The sequence below is a fragment of the Penicillium verhagenii genome (genome assembly GCF_028828195.1).
Source record: "Penicillium verhagenii strain IBT 33310 chromosome Unknown utg000002l_segment0_segment0, whole genome shotgun sequence".
Classification (NCBI taxonomy): domain Eukaryota; kingdom Fungi; phylum Ascomycota; class Eurotiomycetes; order Eurotiales; family Aspergillaceae; genus Penicillium; species Penicillium verhagenii.
The window spans coordinates 2,984,637-3,005,437 of NW_026643166.1; the positions used below are offsets into that span (position 1 = coordinate 2,984,637).

At 47.9% G+C, this 20,801-nt stretch overlaps 11 protein-coding genes across 11 annotated transcripts; 7 read left to right on the forward strand and 4 right to left on the reverse strand.

Annotated features, from left to right (window-relative positions):
- Window positions 1-576: 576 nt before the first annotated feature.
- On the forward strand, window positions 577-2,947 carry N7466_001088 (putative C6 transcription factor; the record flags this gene model as incomplete). Its single annotated transcript, XM_057160486.1, has 5 exons — window positions 577-698; window positions 762-884; window positions 968-1,703; window positions 1,761-1,918; window positions 2,053-2,947. The coding sequence occupies 5 exons, from the start codon at window positions 577-579 to the stop codon at window positions 2,945-2,947; spliced, it is 2,034 nt and encodes a 677-aa protein (XP_057026734.1).
- Window positions 2,948-3,140: 193 nt separating this feature from the next.
- Window positions 3,141-4,060, reverse strand: N7466_001089 (DUF1445 domain protein; the record flags this gene model as incomplete). Its single annotated transcript, XM_057160487.1, has 2 exons — window positions 3,141-3,299; window positions 3,365-4,060. 2 exons carry the CDS (start codon window positions 4,058-4,060, stop codon window positions 3,141-3,143), a joined length of 855 nt encoding a protein of 284 aa, XP_057026735.1.
- A 683-nt stretch (window positions 4,061-4,743) lies between these two features.
- On the forward strand, window positions 4,744-6,437 carry N7466_001090 (allantoate permease family MFS transporter; the record flags this gene model as incomplete). Its single annotated transcript, XM_057160488.1, has 4 exons — window positions 4,744-4,978; window positions 5,048-5,471; window positions 5,546-5,948; window positions 6,006-6,437. The coding sequence occupies 4 exons, from the start codon at window positions 4,744-4,746 to the stop codon at window positions 6,435-6,437; spliced, it is 1,494 nt and encodes a 497-aa protein (XP_057026736.1).
- A 512-nt stretch (window positions 6,438-6,949) lies between these two features.
- On the forward strand, window positions 6,950-7,186 carry N7466_001091 (uncharacterized protein; the record flags this gene model as incomplete). The annotated part of the gene is made up of 1 exon (XM_057160489.1): window positions 6,950-7,186. One exon carries the CDS (start codon window positions 6,950-6,952, stop codon window positions 7,184-7,186), a length of 237 nt encoding a protein of 78 aa, XP_057026737.1.
- Window positions 7,187-7,693: 507 nt separating this feature from the next.
- On the forward strand, window positions 7,694-8,762 carry N7466_001092 (uncharacterized protein; the record flags this gene model as incomplete). The annotated part of the gene is made up of 2 exons (XM_057160490.1): window positions 7,694-8,344; window positions 8,400-8,762. The coding sequence occupies 2 exons, from the start codon at window positions 7,694-7,696 to the stop codon at window positions 8,760-8,762; spliced, it is 1,014 nt and encodes a 337-aa protein (XP_057026738.1).
- A 2,701-nt stretch (window positions 8,763-11,463) lies between these two features.
- On the forward strand, window positions 11,464-11,688 carry N7466_001093 (uncharacterized protein; the record flags this gene model as incomplete). The annotated part of the gene is made up of 1 exon (XM_057160491.1): window positions 11,464-11,688. One exon carries the CDS (start codon window positions 11,464-11,466, stop codon window positions 11,686-11,688), a length of 225 nt encoding a protein of 74 aa, XP_057026739.1.
- Window positions 11,689-12,021: 333 nt separating this feature from the next.
- N7466_001094 (NADH:flavin oxidoreductase/NADH oxidase) lies at window positions 12,022-13,353 on the forward strand (the record flags this gene model as incomplete). Its single annotated transcript, XM_057160492.1, has 1 exon — window positions 12,022-13,353. The coding sequence occupies one exon, from the start codon at window positions 12,022-12,024 to the stop codon at window positions 13,351-13,353; it is 1,332 nt and encodes a 443-aa protein (XP_057026740.1).
- A 1,086-nt stretch (window positions 13,354-14,439) lies between these two features.
- Window positions 14,440-15,135, reverse strand: N7466_001095 (Zn(II)2Cys6 transcription factor domain-containing protein; the record flags this gene model as incomplete). Its single annotated transcript, XM_057160493.1, has 2 exons — window positions 14,440-15,026; window positions 15,084-15,135. 2 exons carry the CDS (start codon window positions 15,133-15,135, stop codon window positions 14,440-14,442), a joined length of 639 nt encoding a protein of 212 aa, XP_057026741.1.
- A 971-nt stretch (window positions 15,136-16,106) lies between these two features.
- N7466_001096 (uncharacterized protein) lies at window positions 16,107-18,112 on the forward strand (the record flags this gene model as incomplete). Its single annotated transcript, XM_057160494.1, has 6 exons — window positions 16,107-16,161; window positions 16,223-16,452; window positions 16,627-16,835; window positions 16,921-17,622; window positions 17,693-17,892; window positions 17,943-18,112. 6 exons carry the CDS (start codon window positions 16,107-16,109, stop codon window positions 18,110-18,112), a joined length of 1,566 nt encoding a protein of 521 aa, XP_057026742.1.
- A 103-nt stretch (window positions 18,113-18,215) lies between these two features.
- Window positions 18,216-18,921, reverse strand: N7466_001097 (HD domain-containing protein; the record flags this gene model as incomplete). Its single annotated transcript, XM_057160495.1, has 3 exons — window positions 18,216-18,456; window positions 18,509-18,722; window positions 18,783-18,921. 3 exons carry the CDS (start codon window positions 18,919-18,921, stop codon window positions 18,216-18,218), a joined length of 594 nt encoding a protein of 197 aa, XP_057026743.1.
- A 449-nt stretch (window positions 18,922-19,370) lies between these two features.
- On the reverse strand, window positions 19,371-20,352 carry N7466_001098 (phytanoyl-CoA dioxygenase family protein; the record flags this gene model as incomplete). The annotated part of the gene is made up of 3 exons (XM_057160496.1): window positions 19,371-19,630; window positions 19,687-19,905; window positions 20,004-20,352. The coding sequence occupies 3 exons, from the start codon at window positions 20,350-20,352 to the stop codon at window positions 19,371-19,373; spliced, it is 828 nt and encodes a 275-aa protein (XP_057026744.1).
- Between the last annotated feature and the right edge of the window lie 449 nt (window positions 20,353-20,801).

The following is a 20,801-nucleotide window of genomic DNA, read 5'->3' on the forward strand; positions in this document are numbered from 1 at the left end:
AGATGGTCGGTTGTGGTAGAGGGTACTCGAGAAATGGGTGCCAGTTTTCATTTTAAACTTGATCTTTCGCGCTAGATGATTTTGAAAATTTACATACTACTAGGATTCAATTCAATTGACCTTGACTTTTCTCAACCTCCTATATTATCAAAATGACGTATGTGTGCATACTGGCATTAAACAACCAGTCCAATGAGAAACAGCGGGACTGCTTGATCAGGTCTATTGAAGAACATTGAACAGAAGATGATTGGAGCATGACAAGTCACGGCGTTTTAAGAGAGAAAAGAATCCATCGTACTAGTAAGCAGATATCTGATTTCTAGATCAAAAATTAAAAAAAATCAAGCATGCCAAGTGCATTCTACTACTTGCTAGTAGTCCAGTACTACTAATCCAATGACCAAAATCAAAGATTCCATTTGGCGGTGAAAACCCCACTTAAATCCGGGGCCGCGCCCCTTGTTCTTGCCCGCGGAACCAACCCCCGCACTTTCTCTCTCTTCACTCTCCGACCCCAAGCGCCTAAAGGGAAAAGTGTCTGGGGAATCTCACTGATTTCCTAAGATTGCCAAAATGGAGTCCCTGCAGGAATCTATGCAGGATCCCATGCACGATTGGGAAAAACCTGTGTCAATAGACGATGGACAGGAGTTCCGACCGCGGAAAAAACGCCGCAAGTACATCGCACGAGCTTGGTATGTCATTCTGCTAGTTACCGCACCCACGAAATAATAATAATTTTAAGCTCCAACTGAAAGTAATGAGTGCAAGCGTCGCAAAATCAAATGCAATGGCGAGACACCGTGTCATCGCTGTGGCCGACAGCACATTGAATGTGTCTACGTGGAAAACGCACCTCAAGAAAGCCTCGGGGATCAGGAGTACGCCACCGACCTAAATCAAAATGCAAAGAATATAATTCGAATGATCGAACTTCGATCAGATACTGATAGCTTCAATATAGAAACTTCGATCGACTATTTGATCAAATGCGGTCCATGCAGGATCAGATCACCTCGCTATCTGCAGCCGTTCGCTCAGTGACGCATAGCGACGCATCCCCTCTCACTGGGTCTCGGCCCAGTGTGATGGGACCGGCACCGGGGTCGTACGCACCTGTGCCGTCTCAACGATCCTTGCGACGGGTATCTGCTGTTCGGGAGACGGCATTCCAAGGCCCTACTACTTCGGCATTTAGTTTCGATCTTGCCAAGTCAAGTCTACAGCAACGGGGAATCGTCGAGCGTAACGAAGCAGGCGACGGTGGAGATGTTACTCAGGAACCGTCACCTTTGGCCTCGCCATCAGCACCGAATCGTCAACTGGAAGTTCAACAGGCCGTGGACCCTCTTTGGACACTTTCAAAGGAAGAAGCATTAAGACTTTGCGAGGTCTATGAAGAGGAAATGGGCGTAATGTACCCTGTTCTGGAGTTGTCGGAGCTTTTGGATCAAGTGAGCCAACTCTATGGAGGGTTGATGGATGGCAACATGTACCGAGGGACATCGATCGATGGACGGAAAGCCTTAGATCGGGAGGACGTCTCCATCCTCCGCTTGGTTTTAGCATGTGCTTTGACTGCCGAAGCTAGTGGCCATAGCGAACAAGCCACTGCTCTGTTTGATAGTGTACGTGAAGTACAAGACAATTGCGTTTGGGGTCCCCCCAAAATTAAGAACATCATATTTTTGACACTGGTGGTACGTGCAGAAACAAAATCAAAAAGGAGATATTTCTTCCACTGACGTTCTCCACAGTCCATATTCTACTTTCAGGAAGATGAAGAGATTTTGGCCTGGCGTACTATCGGAATCGTCGAGCGTATGTGTCTAGAGAGAGGCCTTCACCGCCGAGAGACATTAAGTCAACCGGCCATTGAGGCTGAGGGAAAAGACCGCGTGCTCCGGCTTTTTTGGTCTATATATATTCTTGATATGCGATGGAGCTTCGGGACAGGCATGCCATTTGCCCTCGAAGACACCGACATCGATCCCTGGCTCCCAGAGCCCGAAGAGAAACACCTTACCTGCGGGTGATGATCCGCTACAGTCGCATCGCCGCCAAGGTGTGGAAGTTCATATCAGCATTTAACAATACGAACGAGATCAAGAAAGAGGAAATGAATTACTTGGATTGGCAAGTGCTTAGCTGGGCACAGAATATTCCGCATTCGCTACGACTGGATCATCCCAGCACCCCAGAATCGGGACCCGCCGTTGAAGGCCCACGGAGTCTACGACGACTCCGCGCATTGTTGTATCTCCGCGCCAACCAACTAAGGATGCTTATTCATCGCCCGGTACTTCACACGGCTGGACATATAGTACGATATCCCAGCGAGTCGGAGACTGTTGTCAATATCGCCAAAGACACCATTCGTTTTATCACACGTCTGAATGAAACATCAGATATCTACCAGTTGCAGCAGGTAACATTCAATTGGTTCTTGGTTTCTGCACTTGCTGTCATATTCCTTGCTGTTTCGCAAGCCCCAACTCAATTCAGTGGGTCTTGCAAGGAGGAGTTCTATTTCGCACTAGAACTGGTCAAGGGATTTTCAACCCAATCTTACATCTCACGAAGGTTGTGGAAGTCCATCCGCAGTCTTCGCAAGCTTGGACCCCAATTGGGACTGGGAGGGCAAAGAGCCCGGTCAGATGAACATGCTGTTGGCAAGAACCATGTTTCTGGGATCCTGGATTCTGAGAAATCCCCAGACCCGCTACTCACCTCCAGAATCAATAGCCAGACACCCCTAGATGGAGCGCAAATGACGCAGGAGCTTATGGAGTGGTTTGAAGCGGTCGGAAACGTTGAGGATCAAATTATGGGTGTAGGGACTGGACCCATCCCAGAGGAAGGGCCTTGGCAGCAGATGCCAAATGGAGCATTCATGTTTGATTATGGAGGGGAGCTGTCTAGTGTTATGCGGGATTGCTTCTAGGCCTCAAGTGTTGGGACTTTATCCATACTTCTCAGTTTAAAGAAGTGATATCACCATCACCATCACCATCACGATTCATGATTATCATTATCCAACTACGATGTGTTTCATTGGAGAAAGGGATTTCAAAGTCTTTTCTCTCTCAAATGTTAGATAATTATGATTGATATGGACCTAGTAGGATGTTAGTAGACTATGCACATGAAGAGCAGGTTCCAGTAGACTGGACCTTTGGCAGATCATCAACCGTCCAGTCAGTCACCAACATATGACCAGGCTCATGGGCAAAAACAAGTCCCTCGATCTGATCTCCCGCAGCTTCCACTGCCATCTGAGGCGTCACACCACAGGCCTAATGTAAATAAGCCAAATGACTCGTAAACAAAGAGTAAGTCTAGTATTCTGTATCCCACTTACCCAAAATACTGGTACCTCGCCTTCCTCAAATACTTGCGGCTCTCCAAAGTCCGGGCTACCAATATCAACAATCCCAAGGTCCTTAGCACCATCCCACCCCCAACCAACAGGTTCCCCATGAGTCGCAAGAAACGGACGCGTAACCTCCCGAACGCGCTCAATCTGCTCCGGAAGATACGGTCGCATAGAGACAATACACCGGCCCCCTGTAAAGACACCGGAAGGCAGCAGCGGAATATTGGATCTATACATCGCGACGACAGAGCCAATCTTCTGGTGTCGGGGAGGCAGTCCCGCAGCGACCAAGGCATCTTCGAAAGAGAACGAGCATCCGACCAAGAAGGCGACGTGGTCCTGTGTCCACAGATCGGTAACATCGCAGCGATTACCTTCGAGACACTTGCCGTCTTTGTATACCCTGTATCTTGGAAAATCGGTTCGAACGTCGAAATCGGATGACTTGATGCAGGCTGATGGTTGGATACTGTGGGGGTTGCCTGGTTTGGAGGTTTTTCCTAATAGTGGACATGCGACTGGATTGCGTAGGCATAGATTGTGGAAATCCACTGCATACTTGGCTGGTAGAACTAGCAGGTTGGCTTGCAGATAGCCCGGAGCGATACCGGATGTGTTTGTAAGGATGTTTTGTCGACATTGTAGACGTGCCTCGAGTGATGGTGTCGCAATGCTGCCCATGGTGATTGTTCCTAGGGGAAATTCAGTAGAAATGACTTTTCAAATTGAAAAAAATCGGGAGAAAGGTTATCAAACGGGGCGTTGGTTGCGCGATACATACCAGTAGCTTCTGTTATGGCCTCGCTGTATATCTTGGCTGAACGGCCGAGCGCACCTCAAGTGCTTGTAGGCTTGTACCAACTTATCTCTCTTATCATCGGGATCCACTCCCCGACGGTCTGGGGAAGCTCGGGCTTACTCCGCACCAAACAAAGATTCAGCCACACCAATCAACATGGCCGAGAGATTGGCCTGCCTAATTGAGCAGGGATGTGCAACGGAGGCAGAAAGGAGGAGGATCGAAGCCTGCGTCGTAAGTGGCGAAGCTCGCATTCAAGTTTCCCGCTTTCCGTTATCTCACTTTGATCGGCCCGACTTCCCCTCTCGGTGGAGCTTCATCCTTCATATGGAGACAAGAGATAAGCAGTTTAGATACATTCTGCAATGCATGTGCTATCTCGCATGCTAAGACTTATTCCATGCTCTGCATCAGTTGATGTTTCCAACATTATTGCCCTTACCAATCAGTCAGAATATATCCCTGGCCTGACGTCTCTTGTTTTCAATCTGCACCCACCACCTGGACTACATACCTCTCAACATCGAGGCCTGCATATGGAGCTTGGCTAATGAGCATCGCCATCATGTCCTCACATAACCATGATAACCAAACACCTGCATTGGAAGACCAGAAACGGTCTTCTCCGGAGAAGACTGACCACGAGCTGAAGGGCATTGACGAACCATCAAATGGAGAGTCACTGGACGTAGTGCTCGACCCGAGGATGGAGAAAAAGTTGCTAGTAAAACTGGATCTATTTTTCGTACCCATTATCATGCTCACGTACTTGTCCTGCTTTCTGGATCGATCTAATATCGGTACATAAATTCTGAATTGTTTTCCCTTCTTTCGAAATTCGTTGCGTTAAAACTGACCCATTTGTTTAGGAAACGTCAAAGTCGCGGGTATGCCTGCAGACATTCACGCCTCAGACAGCGAGTTTTCAACGGCCGTGTCAATCTTTTACGCCACATATGTCATATTCGAGTCTCCATGGGCGGTTCTCATGAAGAAGCTAACACCCCGGAATATTTTATCCGGCCTTTGTATCGTGTGGTCCCTTACCACCGTTTTCACGGGCTTTATTGAGAGCGTCGGCTCGCTATATGCTACAAGACTCATTCTCGGTGCTTGTGAAGCTGGCTTGTTTCCCTGCTTGAACCTTTACCTCACAATGGTGTATCGACGCGAGGAACAGGCCAAGCGTGTCTCGTACCTGATGAGCTGTGCGGCTATCTCTGGGGCCGTTGGAGGTCTATTGGCATATGCATTACTGCAGATGGATGGCATAGGCGGCAAGGCTGGGTGGAGGTATGTATCCATTAAGACTTCCCACTTATGGCAAACTGTACCTAATATACTAACTTGCTGTCTCGCGATTGAAGATGGGTGTACATCATTGAGGGTTTATTCAGTTTTATTATTGCCATCATCATTTGGTTCGGTTTACCGAACAATCCAGAAGAGGCATATTTCCTCACCGAGGAGGAACGCTGGATGATGCGTGTCCGCAACGAGCAACGTCGAAAGTACATGGGCAGCGAGGAGTTCAGCTGGGAGGAGATGCGCATTGCCATTACCGATCCGAAACTTCTTTTCTCTGCGATCGTCCAGTTTTGCCAGGATATTCTCCTCTACGGATTCAGTACCTTCCTGCCAACCATTCTTGAAAGCATGGGCCATGATTCTCTCATGAGCAACGTTCTGACCGTGCCAGTCTATATCTGGGCTGCTATTATCTTCATCTCGATAGCGGTTTGTGCCGATCGATATTCAAAGTTTGCTTCGGTAAGGCCTACCCTGCCATGTCCTAAGTGGAGACCACTGTGGCTAACGACGAGATAGTTCATTTTTGCTGTGAACATCATGGGAATTATCGGCTATGCCTTGCTTCTTGGCGTCAGTAATAAGGCTGTGAAATACTTTGCGTGTTTCCTGATCGGCATCCCGACCTATACCGCTGTTGGTTTGAACCTCGCCTGGCTCAATGTGAATGTCGCGCCGCAGTACAGACGTGCGCTGGCAATTGGTCTGCAACAGACTATCGGAAACTGCGCAGGTATCGTTGCTGGCCAAGTTTATCGTTCATCTCCATATGTTCTTGGGAATTCGTTTTCGTTGGGGTCGATCGTGGTTTCTCAGGTAGTTGTTGTTTGCCACGGGCTCTATCTTCGACACCAGAACAAGTTGAAGCAGCAGATTGAGAGTGGGGAGAAGGAAGACCATCGGCGAATTCACACCGGTGACGGAGCAGTGGACTTCAAATACCACTATTAGACCATTTGGTCCATTTCTACTCCGCGAAAGTGAAAACTTCAATGCTGCCATAAAGAGCACAGTCTGATATCACAATCATATCTTCGATGACCCCTCATGATAAACAAGACTTCTTTTGAAAACAAGATTCCAATTGGCTGAGTACCAGAGTGGTGTGGTAAGGCATTCGGAGAAATCATCCCCTTCCGCCCAGCAGTGTTCATCCAGTGGAACCAACCCGGTCAATGACGCACACCACCCGATTCATCATATACGTACCTGTTTCTTTCCCAAATCTATTTAAACGGTCTGGCAAGCACGTCCTGTTGGAAAAAAGAAGCCCTTTCAGACTACTGGAGTTCCAACACATTATCGGACGATCCAGATACTTGAATCACATACATCAATTACCTAAATTACCTACAATATTTCTTGGCATTTATCGAAGACCTCAACCACATACACTACCTCCACTGTGACCTGTTCAGGCGCCTATATTACCTACACTTCGAAATAAACCACGGCTTAGCACAATGGGTCTTTGCATGTCGTTCCCACGTCACCATCGCCACCCACCAATGATGATGGGGGGCTTCGGCCCACCTCCCCGACGGCACCACAGAGGAATGGGAATGGGAGGTGGATATGGATACGGTGGTGGATGGGGTGGACCACCTGGTGGTTATGGTTACGGTCCGGGTCCGGGGTTCGGAGGAGGTCGTCGATCAGGCTTTGGTCCGGGAGGCGGGCGCAGAGGTCGACGTTGTTAACCAAATTTGTACCTATACATAAGGTCCAAGGGGGGATATTCTGCAAAGAACCGTGGACCTCGCATGAATTAGCAACCTTGGAAGCACTACCTCGGAAGACAATCTGTAATAATGTGAGAAAATTTGTACTAGAAATGGAACTCAATAATGTTGACTCCAAGCGGAATTCGATCCGAAGGAAAAGAAACACGATGGAGGCAGCTCGAGCTCGGGTGCTGACTGACTATTTTCTATAACTCAGTATACAGTATCGACTACTGTGAAAGCGCTTTGGCTGTAAGCCTGGTTGATAGATTGGGGGGGAAATTCGTCCTTTGAAATATCATTGGTCAATGTATTCACTGGTAGTTTCGGCAAACGGCTTGTACCTAGCAATCTCGGCTTGTTCCTCAGCTGAAGCAAAATGCTCGGCAAATCTCTAAAAGCCCCCAGCACTTAAATAAATTGGAAACCAGCTGGTATGGTCATTTTTCTCTCTAAAAAAAACCTCTCTAAACAATAAAGAAAATGGAAGGGACCATAATCATCACCGGTGCATCGGGATCCGTGGCGATTGAAACTGTGCAGCAGATTCTCTCATCCTATCCGCAATTCACCTTGATCGGCACCATTCGAGACGCAAACAAAGCCTCGACGAATCCCAATACACTGCGCCTGCAAGGGATTTCACAGCAGTATCCTATGGGAAGATTTATTTTGGAGAATCTTGACCTGAGTTCATTGAAAGATGTACGATCCTTCGCAGAAAGAATCACTGGCCGAGTGACGGCAGGGGATCTTCCTCCTATCTCCGCCATCATTTGCAACGCATTCACATGGTCATTGGAACAAGGGCAGCAATTTTCAATGGACAAATATGAGCAGACATTTCAGGTCAACCATCTTTCACATTACTTGCTGGTGCTGAAGCTACTGCAGAATGTGAACCGACAGAACGGTCGAATCATCATGCTTGGTTCTGAAGTCCATGATCCAAAGCATCAAAATCCTCTAGCGGGCATGGGTGCTGGTCTGCCGACCAATGATAACTTGGAAGAGTTAATCAAGCCTGGCTCAGACCTACCGGGTAAGGAGCATGACATGGGCTGGCGACGATATGCTAATAGCAAGCTGGCCAACGTCATGTTCATGCATAGTTTGAATCAACGGTTGGAGAAGGTACAACATAGGCCACACTTCCAAAAATTTATTCCCCAGTACTGATTGTAAACAGATCCCGTCATTCGTTGGAATAACAGCCGTCGCTATGGATCCAGGGGCCGTTGTCGATTCCAGAGCACATGCAATCCACAGGCGTTTTGTCAATAAGTTGATATTCCGTATGATGAGTTTCTTACACCCGGTGCTGTCTCTGTTCACATATCGTTTCCGAACAACCAAAGAATCGGCCAGAGATCTTGTGGCATTAGCTGTCGATCCAAAATATCAATCGGCTCGAGGATATTTTGACGGACAAACGGCGATAGCACCGGCAACTGTTGTTACGGAAACAGAACAGCCCGAAGCCCTTTGGTCAGCATGCTGGAATTGGGTCGAAATGAAGGATGGTGAGACTTGCCTGTCTAAAAACATGTAATAAGGGTGTCATGTATACGGTTCAATTGGAAAATGACAAGGGCCCGGAATTGCGGCGAAGTGAGCCATTGAGTCACAGCTCTAATCTAGGTGGTGACAATGGAAAGACATTAGATGCGGTGGTGATTTTCCCAATTGCCCATCTGATAAGAGTTTGTTAGGCAGTGCGCATGATTTTTTTTTTCAATCCGCCATAGTTAAGCTGAACGCATTTTATATACTTTTTTAATCAAAACCCATTTAAAAACCGACCCATACATTATTTTAATATGCGGATCAGATATTTTTTTTTTTATTGCAACGTCATTTTGATATACATTCTGCCATGAAGCTGAGGCTGGAGCCTGAGGCCTGGTGGATCACATGCTTACACCACTGAGTGTCCATTCTCTTCTTTCTTTCTCTCTTCTCCAGCTTTGGATCGACTTGCCTCATAAAAAAATCCATATGTGAAATTTAAAAAATAAAATCTCACAAAATGAAGATTCTATGTCAAGATATCAGTGCGAATTCACCGTTTTGGCTGTGCAGCCCCCAATACTATACCCTACGGGGGCCGATAACCGCCACCCTACTGCCATTACCCAAATTCGATTTCTAACTTCACCGTCCTGTTTCCCGCCCGTATTGTATTTATCACATACAGGAACATCCTAAGGGATTTGATCTAAATACGGGTCACTTTTAGAATAGACTTGAGAGGGACTTGAGAATGGATTGATTATAGAGCTCAAGGATTCAATGTATAATGCAGTTCAAGGATTCAAAATAGAAGGAAGTACAGGGATTCAACGTATAATGGAGTTTAAAGATTCCGTATATAATGCAGCGCTGTATATGGAGTTCAAAAACAAATATGAAATTGGAATTACTCGTAATTTACTTTGTGCCGGTCGGAAAGTTGAAATTGGCAGTAGGGTGGCGGGTATCGCCCGCCGTACTCTACCCCATGAATGCGTGGACAGTGGGTCTCGGCTCTCGGGGAGCCCCGCCGCTCCACCCCCTTGACTCTTGAGTCTTATCTCTCACCCTTTCCACCTTCCAAACTGGGGTCTAAGTTGCACGCAGGCAACCATCGACTTCTAAGGCTTTCCTGAGTCCATACAGAGAAAGGAAAATGTGACAATTTACAAATTATTCGAATCATCATGGGGACAGATGATACCGCATTAGGTACTCCGCTTCTTGCAAGATTGCCCGAGACCTACCGCCGTCCTCGACGTCGACCAGCGCATTTGCGAACTAAAACAGGGTGTCTAACATGTAAGTTAGAATCAAAAAGCTGTTTCAATCTCGTGATCTGAACACTCTTAAACTATTTTATGGCAGCAAGTTGGCGGATATTGATGATGTGACAGGTCGAAGAAGAAAGAAAAAGTGCGATGAAACTCGCTTGCAATGCTTGAATTGCACGAGGCAAAATATTGACTGTGTTTGGCAAACATTTGATCCACAAACGACGTCTTCGGGTGAAACCAAACGAAATGTTACTCCTTGTAATGCCATAAGCAAAGGGCCGAACGAACTGTTATGCTGTTTGAAAGCACCAGGCCCATTGAGGCTGGCTTCAGAAACCCCTACATCACCCAAGAGCTCTCGAAAAGACCCAGGCGATGAAGAATCATCCGTTCTCCGGAAATACAATTGTTCGAAAGTATCAAATTTTGCGCGAATATCCTTCTCGCCGCGTGTTTCATACTCACCAGCTATCACTCCAGAAAGCCGCCATTTGTTTCATTTTTTGCAATGGAAATTTCTGCCCGAGCTAATCCGACCAGCAGCAGATAATCGGGTGATAGATACCTTGAGCAGACAGACTTTGACGTTAGCGCTGGAACATCCATTCTGTATGCATGCATTGCTCGCCTGCTGTGGAGCTGAGATTCCCACACATGACCTAACGATTCGCGAGTTGGCGCGATATCACTACACTCGGGCGGTAGGAGGCCTTCGAAAGAACTTGAATGATCAAAATTTGCAAGACCACTGGATGGTCACGATGCTTACTATCATGATGCTCTGCATATATGAGGTAGGCACGCATGATCAAACTTTTGGGGAAGAGAATTCTAACATATCACAATCAGCGATCCAAACCCGATCAATCCTTTGGAGTCCAGATCCACCTTGCGGGCGCTGCAAGGCTTATTCGAATTGGCTCTCGAGGCGAAATAACCGACTCCGAAGAATTTGGGATAGAGCAGGCAATGCACCGACTGGTTCGAGAGTCATTTATATTTCATGTGGCAACTAGTCTCCCTTTTCAAGATGAGCATGCACATCAAGTGGAAGTTGAGACGGCCTTCTGTTTAGCCGAAGAGGCCATTCATCCACACTTTCTTTCCGACTCCTCCTCCCACGCGGACTCACCAGTGCTCGGGTTTCCGCCAAAGCTCTTCCGCTGCATTTACATGGTATATCGGCTATACCAAACATCTAAATTGGGATCTGTGCATTTAAAATCTTGCCAGGATCTAGATTACCAGCTCATCCAGTGGAACAATCACATCACAGCAGGTAGCCCCGGCGGACTACTAGACCTCGAAGATGACCCGACAACTACATATGGCAGAATAATGGCCACCCATACAAACAGCCATAATAAATCAATTCTTGGGTTATTAGGGCCACGCCTATACATAATTGGCTGCCGAATCCTACTCCATCGCATGTCCTCAATGCATACAGGATCTGAGCACACAATGGATGAATTGTTGGAAGAGGGTATTGCAGCGGTAAGACAGCTGCAGCCAAAGCAGGATTATTTCGCCGAGTATTATTGCTGGCCACTTCTCACTATTGGAATGAATTTGCAGCATCAGCCCGACCGAGACATGCTGATGAGCCAGGTCCGTGCGTTTTGGATCGCAACCAACAACGGCACGATGAGACAGCTAGCTGATAAGCTACTCGTTTGCTGGGGATAAGGCCAGCCACGCTTATTAATTTCCATTGCATCTCTGCGACTCGAAGGTGGTCGTGGTCAACGTGATGAAGTTTTTTTGTCGATTTGGACTTTCTACATAACCGTATTCCCGGCTACCCCACCCCGAGACGGCGCTCAATTGCCGAATCAGAATGTCCTCGGTATCCAAGGATGGAGATTTAGATTTGTCAGCCCATGGCAACATTGAATTAATAATATGGTAATACCCCTCTCCAACCAATTTTAGAAGAGATTGATATGCTTTCCCCTTAACTCTATTCCTTGCAATTGCATATATCAATATCTCCAATTTGAAGTTGACTTGCATTCAAACATGGGTTCTATCGCAGTCAAGTCGCCTCGTGTCCTGAAGGCCCCTGGTGTTCCTTATTTTACCCCGGCCAACAATGGCGGTGCTGCGCTGAACCCACAGGACCCCAATACCCCAACTTTGTTCCGCCCATTGCAGATCCGCGATGTCACATTCAAGAACAGAGTGATAGTCGCGCCCATGTGCACCTATTCGGCAAACTCAGATCCATCCTCGCCCGCAGTTGGCGCTCCTACAGACTTCCACATCGCGCATCTTGGTCACTTAGCTACCAAGGGAGTTGGTCTTGTGATCATCGAAGCAACTGCAGTGCAGCCGAATGGCAGAATCTCTCCCAATGATCTCGGCTTATGGCAGGAAGGAACCGAATCCGAGCAATTCAAGGCATTGCAGCGCGTTGCGAATTTCGCTCATAGCCAAGGAGCCAAGGTTGGTATCCAGCTCGCCCATGCCGGTCGCAAGGCCAGCACTGTTGCACCCTGGTTATCGTCTGAGGGCAAGAGGAGCAGCATCAGGGCTAACGAAGATGCTGGAGGATGGCCGACTAATGTGGTTGGTCCCTCTGGAGGCGAGGAGCACATCTGGGCCCCTGGTGATGTCAAGTACTGGGCTCCCCGGGAGCTCAGCACAGCTGAGGTTGAGGATCTTGTTCAAGCTTTTGCGCGCAGTGCTAAGTTGGCTGTTGAAGCCGGTGTTGACGTGATCGAAATCCATGGTGCCCATGGATATCTTCTGAACGAGTTCTTGAGCCCGGTCACTAACCACCGCACTGATAAATATGGCGGAAGCTTTGATAACCGCGTTCGAATTGTGCGGGAGGTGTGCACTGCCATTAGGGCTGTCATCCCTGAAGGAATGCCGCTATTCCTTCGTATCAGTGCTACTGAATGGCTGGAAGGAACTCCGGTCGCAGCAGAGACGGGCAGTTGGGATATGGCTTCTTCAACCCAACTGGCCAAGCTATTACCAGAATTCGGTGTCGATCTCTTGGATGTCAGCTCTGGTGGTAATCATAAAGATCAGAACCTTCAGCCACACACGAATTATCAGATTGATCTTGCGGGTCAGCTCCGCAAGGAGATCCGCAAGGCGGGCCAAACGACCCTGGTGGGAGCCGTCGGCTTCATTACAGAGGCTGAAGCAGCTCGCGGAATTGTTCAGGGTGCTGATGAAGCCGTGGAAACTGAGGGAATTCTCTCGGGCCAAAAACCCAAGGCTGATGCGGTTCTCATGGCTCGCCAATTCCTTCGCGAGCCGGAGTGGGTCATAAATGCGGCAAAGAAGCTGGGAGTCCCGATCTCAGTCCCGCTACAATTTGCTCGAGGACTTCTGTAGATATCTTGTATATCAATGCTCGCAGTGATGTACATACTGGCGTACTAGATTGTTGTGCCACTCTCTGTTAGCAGAATTTGCATTAGACAGAATTCATAGAGCATCATGTTGTGTGTGAATTTGGCGAATATGTCTTGTGAATAAACTCTGCCCAAGTGAGTAAAATCTTTCAAAAATCCATCTGGGCTCGAGCCGCTATAGTTGTAACATACTAGGCTTTCGTTTTAGCCATCAAGTAGTGCTTGCAACCCTCGAACTCTCAAAAGATGAGAATTGCGGAATGAGGGCGTTTCAGTACTAATTGACCAAATGTTTTCTAGCCTCTTGAGGACCCACGCTGGTTGACCACCCAAAGACGATGCAATTATAATCGAAAGAAAGTCCCGCACCGATAATTGCTCGTCTGGGAGAACAGCGACAGAGCCTAGGATGGCTAACAACCAGACCAGAGCGCTGGTAAAGAATTCTGTCTTATCGATCAAAGGCAGCACTTCTGTACCTTGCGCGACGCACCTCCCCATCTGTCGGTCCAGATCCTCTGATCTAAGATCAGGATCTGACTTCAAGAGCAAAATCCGAAACACCTGATTATATAACTCACATGCTTGAGCGGATGTATCTTGAGGATTTTCAATAGTATGACACGACTGTGTGATTCCGTTTAGCTCCTTCCATGTTTGAATTTCCGCATCGTCTAATGAACGCGCAAGCCGAGCAAGCTTCGTAGCATCGGCAATTAGGAAAAACCATTGATAGGACACGTGCAGAATTGGCTGGCTATCAGCACCGAATCCCTGACTGTGAACCGGGTCTGAAAAGTAGCTCAATAACTGCATCCGTAAGCTGGGCTGTGAAAGCGAGTCAAGGGATGGGTCAAAGACCATCATCACTGATGCATGGTAAACGAAGGATTCGACGCAAATCCTGTCAAACACAGCCCTCGCTTGCGGACAACTTTTCCATCTCGCATGACGTTTCTGGAGCAAAAACGCCGATGCTCTAACATGAGGAGATACGTTGAGTTTACAATCCGGACGGAAACTCTATTTGAAAATTAGCGAAAGCCCCTTCCTTCACAACGCAGGGCTAGATAAGGCAATTTGGCTTTCCTACCTCGAACACAGACAGAGTTATGACGGTCGCAAGTAGAGCATCATGAGACACAAAGTCGATCTTTCGATCCAGAGCTTGTCGCAGACCATTGATAGTCTGTGTATAGGTTTTTAAAGCAAAGTGAATTGACTTGCCAGACACACAGGCAAGTTGCATTGCGGAGGTGGAAATCAATGCGCCCATCAAGGGGGGGAATTCCAGGGCGAGGCGCAACTTGTATGATTGATCAGCATATCGGGCAAGCGAGTTCCTTCGCACCAGACGTGGCAGTATGTCCGATCCAAAATAACGATAAAGGTAACAATGCTCCTCAAGCTGAAAGGGAGATGGCATCTGAACTGGCGGGCGAAGTGTAGGCCCCGCAAGGGAGGTAGACTTAGTACCGACGCCGGACAATCCATCCACGTGCTGATCGAAGCTTATCGATTGCGTAGAGCGCGGTTGGCGTATTCGTCCATCCTTACGCTCTTCATTCGACGGCCAAATGCATTGGAGCTGGTTCCGCCTGCACCCCGCACATTGGGGTCGTAGTTCATCGCATTTCTTGCGACGATTCCGACCTACACCAGCTGGTTAGCATGCCTTCAAGGCTTGATTTAATTTTCTCGAGAACTCACATTGTAAACAGCCGGTGCGAGTTCTAAGCTTGGCTGATGAGATTGAGGTCATGGTGTTGGTGTAAGACGTTAAAACGTGCGGGGTCCCTCGGTTGCTGTCTCCCCGTGTCAGGCCCAGACACATGACCAAGTCTTCTATTTTGTATTCTGGTGGACCGGGATCAAAGAGCAAAGGTCAGATGGTCGATCTGAGATTTTAGATCTCAGATAAGAATTGAGATTCACCTTTGACCCTCTGTTAAACAACCTGGGAAATGACATCAGAGCCTCAACCGCGAATTACTGCAACCAAATCGACAGCCAGCATTTTCAGGTTTTTCGGAGAGAAAAAAAAAAACAAAGATTCCTGTTGCTTAAAGTAACAACTTTCAAAGAAAACTTCCATTCAAATCAAACACTGGCCGGTGGAGTCGCTTGACTCGCGTCCATGATACCTGTCAACCCATGCCCCTGTCGATAAACGCCCCGTGCCCCCATTTTCGGAAGGATGCATAAGGTTATTGACCAATCACCCCTATAGAGAAGCGAACCGCGACACGGAATCCAAGTCTGAGTAATTGCAAGCAAACGTCCAGACCACAAAAATCAAGATCTATGTGAGATCCTCTTCTTTTCCAAGATTCCAACGGCTGACTTTTAAGGTAGTTGACATTAGCACTGCTATGACGTTCCCGGGTGGATTCACCCCCAAGGGCTCGGTATAACCCCGGATTCTAAGCTTGCGGCTTTCTCTCCGACTCCATGTGTTGTACGCTTAGAATCAAGCAATACCAATTTTCAATCGTCATGCAGTTACCCCGGATGAGGCCGATCATTCTGGAGTCAGAATCCTGGAGTTCTGTCCCCCGCATTTATAGCACAACCCACTCTGAAATATTTCTTCTGCGCCCAGGAGACTGGACTTTTGGAAGTAAACTGTGTGAAATCGTTCGATTCATGCAGAGAGCCGAGGAAAACGCATGAACTTGGATATATCATCACATCGCCCAGACAAACGCCGAGAGTTGCAGAGGAATACATGCAATGGAAAAGTCGAAGGTTGAACACGTCGAAGGTCTTGAGCCACAGATATATCGTGGTATGTATTCGAATTTATTGAAAAGGCTCATGTTGCTGACAACTTCATATTTCTTTCACAGAGGAGCCATCATGGGCTAAGCTTATCCCTGGTGGATACTCACCAAGCCGATGCATGAAGCTTCGCGGTCGACCCATGATAAATGCAATCTTACTGCTAGCAGGAACTTCAATCATGTTCTTTGGATATGACTCGTCGTGCATGAGCCAAGTCGATACAAACTCCGACTATTTGCGATACATGGGAACCGACTCGGGTTCCGCCCGTGATTCAGCTGCCGTGGGGGGCTTGGTCAGTGTCTGGTTCGGGGGATTTGGCATAGGTATGAAAAAAAAAACACCAACAGGAAATGAAGAATCAAAACTTAAAGGAGTTGATTGCTGATTATTCTGGGGTGTTTCTATCTCAGGTGCTATCCTGGTTGGATGTCTGGCGGATGAGATCGGTCGCTTGAAATGTATACAGCTTGGCTGTATTTGGGCCATTGTTGGATGTGCACTCCAAGCATCCGCCCAGAATTTCACCTGGATGGCCTTTGCACGTATCATTGGGGGTATTGGCTGTGGTCACTTAAATACCATTGTCCCGATTTGGACATCTGAGCTGGCAGACTCTCGCGACCGAGGTGCATTTGTGGCCGTGCAATTCACATTGGCTCTTGCTGGAGGTACAATGTTGGTTTTCCTACAACTCAAATACTCACTGATTATCTTCGATAACAGCTTCATGGGATTGTAACCTTGACTAACAGTATGACAGGGTTTATTGGACGGAATATGCGTGTCTCAAGACGCAGAGCCTTGCCTTCGCCTGGCGATTTCCTCTCGCGTTGCAGCTAATCTTCCTCATCTTCATCTTATCCGCGACCCCATTCTACCCCGAGTCACCCCGTCACCTAGTCCGCATAGGTCGGGAAGCCGAAGCAAGGGAGATTCTGGCAAGGGCACGAATAAACACCGAGGAAACCGAGATTGAGCGCGAATTGGCAGAGATTGTGGCAGCAATTCGCCTGGAGGCTAATGAGCCTCCACCATCAATGTGGAAGATACTCGCTACACGGGACAAATTACACACTAGACGCAGAATCATGCTGGGTGCGGGTATTCAAATCATGCAGAAGTTCACTGGCATTGACTTCATCTCCACCTATGCGCCGGAGATGTTCTCCTTGGCGGGTTATACCGGTGATAAGCCTGCCTTGCTTGCTGGCGGGAACTTTTTCGGCTATACCGCTAGTCTGGCACTGGCTATCTATCTTTGCGATCGACTCGGCCGTCGTCGACTGATGTTAATAGGGTCTTCCTCTATGTTTGTTGTGCTAATTGTGGGCGGGGTCTTGGCTCATGAAGTCATTTCCAAAGCAGATACATACCCGGCGATATCTGCTCAATGTGGTGCGGGCGTTACAGCTGTGCTTTATCTATACACTTTCATCTATGGAAGCACGTGGCTTACTACGTGGTGAGTTGATTCTCAAGACATTCAAGGAATTTTGAGTCCGATGACAAAGCTCATATGTTTTATCCTCTAGCTGGGTCTATCCGACCGAGATATTCCCACTCGTTAGTAGAGCGAAAGGAACCGCGGTAGCTACAGTGGCATTCTCATTAGCAGGCGGTATTATCAATGAGATTGTCCCGTATCTCATAAATGCCGTTTCATATTGGGTTTTCATTATCTTCGCCCTCTTGAACTTGGTGATGCTTGTGCCGATTTACCTGTTCTACATCGGTGAGTTTCTAGTTCTTTTGATGATTTTTCTGGGCTAACCCAAATTTAAGAAACGGCCAACAGACATTTGGAAGACCTTGATTTCCTTTTTGCACATGATAGTCCATTTTTCTGGCATGCGGAGCGCGACTTTGAAATTATGAAAGCCGAAGAAGCTGCCGTCTCTGATGAAAAGTTTACCGGAGATCGAGCTACCTTAGAGTGTGGCTCCACAGTGTAGCTTCATGAATCATGATCATGAGAAGTCAAAGTTTCAAGCACATATATAGGGCCAGTAGTGCGTTGCTTTAACATATACAATCAACAATATCCACATTCTATCACTATGACAAGTGATTAACAATAATATCCAAGTAAGCCCGAGCACGCGGCGTAACTGCCTCAACTCCCACCAACTTAGCCCTATCGTCCCACAGACGAAGAGAAACCATCTCATCCCGTAGCGGGTCCTCCTCAAACTCCCGCAGCTCATCTCCTTGGAAAGGACCCCCCTGGAAAGCCAACGACTTTTGCGACGCAGAGGACAAAGAATCGTAGTACTCTTTATTCACCGCAGTAAGGTATCTATCGAATAAATCAACACGTGTACCTTCAAAGCCGGAATACCTTCACTTACCGTTTCGCGGCAACATGGCTGTTCACCAGCTTGCAGACCGTCTCGCTGAATCCCAACGATCGAAGATATGCAGCACCAATAGCTTCGTGGCCGACGCGGCCGACATTCTCGCTGCTCTCTCGGATGTTCATGCGAACTTCCTTAGTAGATTCCAAGGGGATTATCTGGCCGATGTCGTGCAGAAGGGCTGCGATAACCAGCTCATCCCGGGCTCCTAATGTGTTGCAAGTTAGTTTATCTTGGACAGACGTCATGCTTAGGCATTGTTTCTGACCTGCTTCGTGGGCTTGGTTGGCTGCCTGTAGACAGTGCTCTAATTGACTGATGGATTCACCAATGTAGTCTCCTTGGCCGTACTGCTCCAGTGCGGTTATCAAGGTCTCAGCTGTTGTAGATGGAGTAGCCGGAATCATTGTGGCTGATGGTAGTTTTGAGGTTGGAAGGGGGAAGAAGAAAAATAGAGGGCAGGCGGGTGGGGGAGGGCCTTTAAATAAGATGACCTTGGAAGTTTCAACGGAATTCGTACCGACTCAGAGATGGGAAATATTTTCTCAACAATTCCAAGGTCCAGAATAATTTACAGAGAGCTTTTGGTATTGTAACTCACACTAATCATCATTTCACGCTTATGCGCCATTGCCAGTGGGTTTGGCTCTTTCAATCGGGCGCTTCGAGTGGCAACCCGGCGTCGGTCTATTTGCAGAGGTTTGGTCTCTCCTCACTTTACAGCTCTAATAAAATCAATTATTCAATTGTCACTTTTACTATACTAAACAAGAGCCAGTGTGGTATTTGTAGCCTATCACTGCCTAAAATGACACCTGCATCTTCTAGCTTTCTACGGTGTCTTTTTTCTTCAAGTTCATGCAGCCGAAACGGCATTCGAATCCACTGTCAACATCGGCGATCCAAAGGCATAGCGCACACGTCCCTCTTCGTACGATTCACCCTCCTTCCGCATGTGTGTTGCAGGCCACAGATTCCGTCGATCAGTGTAGTACTGATCGTGGAGGTTCCCCTCTGCAGCGCAGTTGTAGGTCGCGTAGATCGCCCGTCGATCCTTGGTACTGGTATTGGCACCACTGCGGTGGGCCAAGTAGGAGCCGAATACTAGGATGTCACCTGATTTTCATGTCAGATCGCTCAAGCTTGGTTTCGCTTTTTTAGCTGTCACGTACCAGGCTGCAGGTCACACGAAGTCCAAGTGTGGTTCTCTACCCATGCGGGTTCAATGCAGCGATCCGCACCTAGTGGAACCTGCATCTGGTGACTGCCGCTTACAACTTCCAAGCCTCCATTTGCAGATGTCATCTCGTCCACGGCAGCCAGAATAGTGAGGTGCTTGATGTTCTTGACGTGGGTGTAGGCGTTGGCATCGATGTGAGGATCAAAGCCACCTGCAAACATTTTGACGTTGTCAGACGATTAAGCTCTTCGATTGCACATGGAGATCAAAGCTGTGATCACCACGGGACGGTGGATATAATGGACTTACCGCTGCCAGCAAGCTTGTAGTTGATTTTCTCCTTGAAAAGAAGCATCTCCTCACTGGCCAGCTGTTGCAACATGCTGATCGCCCGTTCACCGCGCAGGAAGCTATCGAAGCCACTGTGAGAGTTTGCAAAGTTCTCTGTGCGACACAGCACACGGTCGCCTTTCCCGTTTACCTCTTCATATGGCATCCATGGGACATCGGGGGTTCGGGGCAAGCCATGCACTTCCTGTGACCATTGCTGGAGGCTTTTGGCTTCGGGGTCGGAGAAGAACCCGCGGACCAGAAGATATCCATTTTCTTTGAAGCTTTGGAGCTGCAAAGGGGTCAAGGCATAGTGGGAGTTATCCATGATGGGTGTTGGAAGCTCTGTTCTCACTGACTGAGAAAGAAAATGGATTGGAAGGACTTGAAACATGCAATGAGCGACGAAGACATGTGCACAACCAAGGATTATATACATCGGTCCCGAGGCCGTTTCCTGCGGGTGTGCCTGGGGGAAGCGGACCCATACAATGAAACCTCGCGCTTCGCACCGAAGGTTGACACATGTGAATCCACTTTTACGCGCCACATATACTAAGAAGCCACCAGGAGCCAGATCCGATGCAGTTGAAGAGTCGATTTAAAGACACGTGGGAGGTCGGATTGTTACGTTGGACAGCTGACCAATCAGAGACCGCGAGATGTCCAGGTGCTTGCAATGATTGGCCAACAAGTGTTATCGGAAGGTGCCACCTCCCCGCTTCCTATTGGTTCGATATACAGCCTTCGTTATCGCCTGTTATTTTACTGTCAATT